General features: G+C 32.4%; 1 protein-coding gene across 1 annotated transcript; it reads right to left on the minus strand.

The window, feature by feature from the left end:
• Positions 1-273: 273 nt before the first annotated feature.
• LOC115974132 (cyclin-D3-1-like) lies at positions 274-2,323 on the minus strand. The gene is made up of 4 exons (XM_031094347.1): positions 1,539-2,323; positions 1,244-1,445; positions 982-1,112; positions 274-882 (listed from the first exon to the last, which is right to left on the minus strand). Exons 1-4 carry the CDS (start codon positions 2,052-2,054, stop codon positions 604-606), a joined length of 1,128 nt encoding a protein of 375 aa, XP_030950207.1. The 5' UTR covers positions 2,055-2,323; the 3' UTR covers positions 274-603.
• Positions 2,324-8,256: the final 5,933 nt, after the last annotated feature.

Here is an 8,256-nt window from a genome sequence, read left to right on the forward strand (position 1 = left end):
TATAATATTATTTAAAATGTACAAAAGTAAGTTTGAGATAGAATACAAAACAGGCCCTAAGTATACATGAATTTAAGAATATACATTTCCACATTTTCTTCTTTTTTTTTTTGAAACATCCACATTCTCTTCTCTATGTTGAATTGTAAGTTTGTCCAATATTAAATTGCAAACAACTATATATATACATGACAATATGAATGAAACAAATCACTCTTTTTGCTTGTTTGGTCCATCACATGTTTGAAAATCTTTGATTTGAAGTAAGTTACCAACATAAAGATTTTTGTGTGTTCATGAGAATGGACCATAAAGAGGAGAGAGGTAAATATATAAGTGCGAGTAGGTACTCTTCATTACTATGTTCAAGTCCTTTGATTCTTTCCGGATAAAATGCCAACCATCTCTGCTCCCAAATCTCCCAACCAATCCTTTACAAGATTGTGCTCTAAGTCATATGTGGTATATATTAGCCACGAAATTGGACTTGGCTAAACAATGCAGAGATGGTAGGCAATTTAACTTGGACATATATAAAAGAAAAATATTGATTATTAAACATACAAGACTATGTAGTCCATAAGAGTGAATTTAGGGAACTAGCTAACGAGGAATGCTGAGAATATCTGAACTTGGATGGTTGAGTGGCTGTAAAAGCTGGTCTTGAGCCCTGCTCTTCTTGGACAAAGGCTCAGGTGAGGAAGAGACTGATGAAGCTGCCACAGCCCATGAATCATTTGAGCTATCAGAGCTAAATGACACGTCCATTACACCCTTTGGACTGCTTGGTAAAGAGCCAAACTTGCGCTTGTTGGACGGATTGCCATTGCCTCTTGAAGCCAATTCCAAGATGAGCTTGCAGCACTCATCTACTTTGTCTTGCTATAAATAAGATTAGAGCAAGGACATAATCAGATTTGCATTTTCAAACATTGTAAAAAATGAATTTTTATGTGATTTGAAGTGTTTAAGGATACCAACCTTATCGATTCCGAGAATACCCAATAGCTGGTTTTGGTATTGAACAATAAGACAAGGCTCTACAGTATTAACAACGTGCAGCATTGTAGCAGTGGCCACAACAGATGGGAGATAAGACATGAACCTAGAATCTGCAATTAAGGATTCAAAGTAAAAAAAAGTTCAATAATTTGAGGTTTTCATGGTGTTGCATGTTATATGGAATGTAAATCTATAATAGCAATAAGTAGAAGGAAAATTTGGATTGGATTGGATGGCTAACCTGAAAGGACACAGAGAAGAATGCACTCACACCTCCTTAGAAATTCCCAACAAAGATGGTTCTTTAAACCAAGCCTCCTTGTGATATAATCAAGAAAAGAAAGTGGGGTTACAGGATTCATTTTCCATTGAAGCGTTGAGAGCACTAAAATCTCCATTCTCTTAATCGTTTTGGCCTCAAATACATACGTACTCAAATCCACCTAAATAAAACAAAGACAACTAGATTGAATAAAACAGAGAAGAAGCAAACACAAGATTAAACACAACCAAGATTCATTCAAAAGTGTACAAACCTGCAGGTCAAGCAAAAGAGGCACTTGGGTCTCTTCCACTTTGGCAGCAAGAGATAGACAAGCCACAGCAGCGAGCTGAGTCATCCATGGCTTCCCTTGCTGAAATTGGAAGCCGAATAAGAACCTATCAAAGTAATTGACAGCAAGAACAGCTGTGAGAGCAGAGAAAGAGTAATGCTCAACGACCCTTAAAATCCAATCCACAGCCTCTCTTCTTGCCCCAGCTAGATATGGATCAGTGTTGAGACTTTCAAAGACTTCATTTTTTTGTTCTTTTGAGAACAAAGAGATTAGCTCCTCATCATCCCAATAAAGGTCTTGTTCTAGCAAAACAGGAAAAGGGTTTGGCTTATTATAGCTATTGCAATGATAGTTATCTTCAACTTCTTCTTGTTCATCTTCCTCCCAGTTCTCTTCTGAGCAATAAAGAGCGTCCAATAAAAGAGTTGAGTTTTCCTCTATCTGTGCATTTGATTCTTCATATTGCTGTTGTTGATGAAGATGAAAATGAGCCATCTTCTTCTGAGAAGAAGAGGTTTGGGTCTGTGTTCATTATAGGCCAAAGAAAATAGAAGAGCCTGAAGACACAGTCTCAGGCATCTCTCTCTCTCTCTCTCTCTCTGTCTCTCTCTGTGCGAAAGACTGAAAGTCTTTAGCTTGAAACACTGAGAAAACACAAAGGCTATACAAATTTTTTATTTGTGGGGTTTTTCTCAGTGTGGTGGTTTTTTGAGTTTATTTATTGGGAGAGTCTCGTCGCTAATACAACCAGACTTGAATTATGGGCCACACTACAAAATTACTCGAAACGTGACATTTTTGTACCTATGCAGTACCAAGGCCCACCAAACTAGTGGGCCCCATAAGGATTGGAATTTCATAATTACATTTTGTGGAATTGTGGGAAACATCAACTGTTAAAATTGAAGACCAATTTCAGAGTGTGTAAAAAGTTATACTATCATTTTCGATTACGAGGTCTTATCTCTTATGAGAGAATGTTTAGAGCCATTGTTGATTGGTACGAGTGGGTCAGATTTGAATTTGTCCTTTTTTTGGTAAAAGAGTTGAATTTGGTACCAATGATTTTAATTTGCATTGCATCAAATTGTTGGGTTTGGTTTTTTTTTTATTTGCCCTTTAATTCCAGATTTGAATTTGTTTATTTTTTTGGTAAAAGATTTGAATTTGATACTATTGATTTTAATTTGCATTGCATCAAATTGTTGGGTTTGGTTTTTTTTTTATTTGCCCTTTAATTCCAGATTTGAATTTGTTTATTTTTTTGGTAAAAGATTTGAATTTGATACTATTGATTTTAATTTGCATTGCATCAAATTGTTGGGTTTGGTTTTTTTTTTATTTGCCCTTTAATTCCAGATTTGAATTTGTTTATTTTTTTGGTAAAAGATTTGAATTTGATACTATTGATTTTAATTTGCATTGCATCAAATTGTTGGGTTTGGTTTTTTTTTTATTTGCCCTTTAATTCCAGATTTGAATTTGATACTATTGATTTTAATTTGCATTGCACCAAATTGTTGGTTTTGGGTTTTTTTTTTTTTTAATTTGCCCTTTAATTCTGTCCTTCTTCTTTTTTTTCTTTCTTTTTGGTTTTTAATTTTAACTTCTTTTTCTTTTCTTTTTTCTGAACTTTGACATTAGGTTCATAAAAGGGAGAGGGAAGGTGAAATGGGAAGGGCGGGAGCAGATACACAGAGCCCAATACATGAAAATAACCTGTGATGACAGAGCTGAAAGACAGAAAGCAAAAGAATTCATTTTTCCAAAATTTTTAGTATTTTTTTTTAAATCTATAAATATCAATGAGCTGTCAAGGCTCTGTTTGGGCTTCCTGCTACCCTGGTCCACAGTAGCCTGTTAGGGAGCTTTTTTTTTTTTTTTTTTGAGGAACACCTGTTAGGGAGCTTAATAGTTTAGGTTTTTTTTTTTTTTTTTAGCTGAATAATAGTTTAAGTCTTTAGGAATTACAAGCATGGGTCAACTTGAAAAAACGAAATAGGAAATATATATATATATATATATGTGTGTGTGTTTATATTTATAAAGTAAAACTTTTTTTTGAATCATTTAATTACCAAAATAAAATATAAGTGATCATAATTGCATTATACATATAACTTAAATAAAATATAAATTATATAATGTTAGTGAAAGAAAGTCCTTTTGATTTGGTTTATGAGTAATGCTAGACAGTTAGAGATACAAATTTTTTTACAAAAAAATTACAAACTACTAATGTAGTGAATAGTTATTGGTTAATAATAAAATGATATTGATAGTGATTCTAGATGAAAATTAATAAAAAGTTGACCACATCAATTGACCAACAGTTTGTATGTAAAATAGTTTATAATTATAGTATTACTTTTGATTTATATCTTATGCTAGACACAAACGCTACACATGTCCACGTGTCAATCATGAGGCTTGTCCAGCGCAACAGAAACTAGATAGTAGCATTTCCCAAGTCTCATTAGATGGTATATTATGTGATCATAATAGTGAAAGGAGTTGATTTATTAAAACCAAATTTTGTTATAATTGTAAATTTCAACTAACTCAACTAATAAAATCTTTATTTTTGAATAAGAAATTGAGAGTTTAAACATTGTCTACACACCATAAACTAGTTAGTATCTTAATCTAATGATAAAAAGTAATCACTATAAAATAAATGTCATACATTGAAATTCTATAATATGTATAAAAAAAAGTTTGGATAGAGAGAAAACATAATTAAGTGTTGCTATACTTATTAAAAAAAATGCAATAGATATTACAAATCGTAATACATAAACATTACACATTGGTTTGTTACTAATTACAAAAAGTTATTTGAGCATTTATTTATATTGTATTAGTTATACTTTAATTCTTTTATTTGAGAGAGTGAGAGAGGAATTGGATAAGTTTTCACTTGACCATTAACATGTGAAAGTTCAAAAACGTGTATAAACACCTTTGAACGTTTAGACCCTTAAATTACAACTTAACCAATTCAAGTAATATGTCAAACAACTAGTGTGCGAAAACTTAACATAAGCTATAATATGGAATTGGTAAAAACTATTTAAGCCGAAACAAAATACAATCCACAGCAGATAATAAAAAGGCAAAGATAGAGAGAAAGGAATATGCAAACACAAAGACAACACGCGATGTGTTATCGAAGAGGAAACCAAAGCCCTCGGCGTAAAACCTCTCCGCCGCCCTCCAAGCGATAAACAATCCACTAGAAAATACAGTTGGGATACATGGACAGCAATAGACCCTCCAGGCCTAATCTACTCAATGCACCTAAACCCTCAAAGTTTCTTGCTCCAACGAGGTTGCGCCGAACCTTTTTCTTTTCTAGCTTCCCGGATTCCGCTACTAGACCGTAGCATCAACCAATGAAGATTGGTTCCTTCCTAACTGCTTCCCAAAAATCCAAACAGCTCTCTCACAGTAATGATAATGATGGGAATCAGGTTTGGTATAATGCCTCTCAAGGATTTGACAATGGAGAGGAAGAGAGTTGAGAAATTTGAAGATACTCTAATGTATAGATTGTGGGTGAATCAATATTGTTTTTCTTTAGGGTTTCTCTCTCAAAATTCTCTCTGGAAGCTCTCTTACAATCGTGGGTAAAATGGGTATTTATACTGGAGTGGGAGAGGAATGTGAAATATCAGGTTTTACAAAACAGGGGTGGCTCGCGGCTTGATCTCGCGACTTGACTAAGTCGCGAGATCCAGTCGCGAGATAACCGTATGGCCAGTTGTCCTATTTTGTCCTGTAGTGCTCCAGCTTGCATGACTGTTCACCTTCCAGCATGCTTGGCACGTGTGCTGCGTCTGGCGGCTTGCAGCCGCGAGTCACCCGCAAGGCCAAGCCTCGAGTTTCTGTTTTCTTGCACACTCTTGAGCAATCTTCACTCTAACTCACTCACTACCCTTACATCAAACCCACCTAAATACAGGGTTACTAAATGCTGAATTACAAGCAAATTTGACATAGATTAAAGCCAATTAGATGATTGAATAAATTCAATCTTACAACATGCAATTTCAATAAATAAATCATTTTATCAGATTTTTAGAATTAAACATTTAGTAAGTGTGAAAACTGAAAATGAACAGAATTATACTGTTAAAAACTAATTATTAAGGTTTGAATGAAAAAGGTTATGATGGGATTGATGTGCAGGAGCAACTACGGTTACATTAAACTGGTTGTGCACTGCGCAAGATCACTGACAGGCCCACAAAATCTACCATAAATCTTTATTTTTAAAAATAATTGTTGATCCGCAAAATTTGGGTACTTCAAATCTCAACTTACCGACCAAAAATGAAACATCTTAGTGTGCATTAGATTAGGGTAGGGATAATTTATTTTATTTAACTTTAAAAAATATAATAAGTCTATTATCATAGGAGATTTAAACGAACACTTTTTAAGTTTTTAATTTTTTTACAATAAAATCAAAGTAAAACGTTTTCCATGGAAAGAATTGAATGACATTTTTTTTTTTAAAAAAAATTTTAACTGCCCAAGGAAGAAGGCCTTTGAAACGTAAAAGGAAAAGCAAAGCTTTTTATTTATGGATATACGGATCATTTCAATGTCACAGAGCTCACAGGCAACACAGCATAAAAAAAGGTGCGCCGTAGCTCTCGTAGTAGCTGAGAAATATGCAGAAATGTAGTACTACTTCTTTTTCTAGGAGTGATGATAATAATACCTCATACTCCACTCTCCCTTTCACACGCGTGGACTAGTCCACTCACAAAAAGAAAAAGCTTCTTAGTTCAAAATCTACTATAAATCTCTCTCTCTCTCTCTCTCTCTCGAATATTTTAATAAATATAGATATATAAAGGGTTTATTAGTAATATTGTTTTATTAATGTTATTTGTATTTTTTTAAAAATATATATAGATAAAAAAATATGTAAAAATGTATGAAATATTGTTTAAACACTACAAATTATTGTTCAAAACATCCTACCAAACCACTCCAAAATATTTCCACACGTAATATATTGTCATTAGAATAGGATTACTTTTATATGAATTTTTCATTCATATCATTTCACTCAGCAATTTATTTTATTCAGATTCTTTTTGTAAATGAGATAGGGTTATAAATGCTAACTTTTTAAGTAGTTTTTTTTTTATTATTATTTATTCAAGTTGTGATTAAAGTAATATCACTTTTACATGTATCCAAATAATAAAATTTTCTTTGAAGGTCGTGACTGACCATGTTTTATAAATGTAAAATCCTGTATAGACATAAGATATTGTATTTATACATATGTTCCTCCAATATTTTCTTATTTAGATATATATTTCTACGTAAAAGAAAATTATATTAGTGAATATATTTTCCGCCAATTACATATAATGTGCTGAATCATTTATAGCCAATGTCTTCAACAATTTGTTCACAACATATTACCTGAATGTTGTATTTTAATAAACTCTAAATCATAGAGACACAAAAATTTAGAGATGCATCATCATAGTTTACATGAATGCGCTTCATACTAAACTTATAATCTATTACATAGATAGCCCCAAATAGTTTTGGTGGTTTCACACCATAAAATTTGGATTTAAGTGGGTTAAGACAATGAAAAAAAAACAAAACAAAACAAAACCTATTACTATATTTATATTTTTCTATCCCTCACACACACATATATATATATATATATATATTTATATTATCACTTGCCATATATTTTGAGAGGATTGTATCTTAATTTGTGTGGGTACTGTCTATAGATATAATGTTATTATCAAACTAGCACAAGTAGAGTACAAGAGCAGTTGTTTTTTATTTAGCAAAAAAAAAAAAAAAAAAAAAAAAAGTAGTTTTTTGAATTGGTATTTCACTAACAAAGTCCAAAGAAGATTTGAGCGAGGCTGCAACGTATATACCATATATATGGTTTTACTTTTCGGGTACATTCCTTTTATGAGCAAATTTGGAAGTAAAGTACTGCAAGATCGAAATTAATCTTTAGTACGAAAAGCTGTCACTCTCTCTGCGCACTCACCGGTAAATTATAATGCTACAACTATTTCTTCAATTAAAGTTTTTTCCTTTGCCATGCAAGAATTTAAAGAGGGTATAAAGCTACATGCAATAGAATTATAGAATATTGATTGCTGTACGTATTAGTCTACCAACAATGTCGCGTGTGAATGGATTCTGCTCTGATAAGTTGCTTTCTCTCTTTCTTTCTTTTTTTCTTTCTTTTATATATATTTTTCTTCATGCTCTTTATTGGGCTCGAGCTTCAAGAAATGAGATAGAAAGAAAGTAGTGAGTGAGTGGACAAACAATGGTTAGTGCAAGCAGGTGAGACAGAATCAATGGAGGGAGGTTAAAGAATTGTAGTGGTAGATATTGTGGTGGTTGTGGTAATAGTGCAGTCCAACTCACCCACAACACACACGAAGTACATTTCACCTCTGAACTCAACCTGAACCCAGCATTGTTGCCACAGTGTTTATATAGTTAACCATTGGGTTAAACTCAGAGTCATGATTACTTTATGGGAAATATTAATTGGTTTAGTAACTATTTTTAAAAAAAATTATGAAAAAAAATTAATTAATTAATTTAAGTTATATATATTTTTTAAAAGAGTCATGTCCTTGGAAAATTATTAATAAATTATAATAAGAAAGTTTTAATA

This window comes from Quercus lobata, chromosome 2 (genome assembly GCF_001633185.2).
Source record: "Quercus lobata isolate SW786 chromosome 2, ValleyOak3.0 Primary Assembly, whole genome shotgun sequence".
Taxonomy (NCBI): Eukaryota; Viridiplantae; Streptophyta; class Magnoliopsida; order Fagales; family Fagaceae; genus Quercus; species Quercus lobata.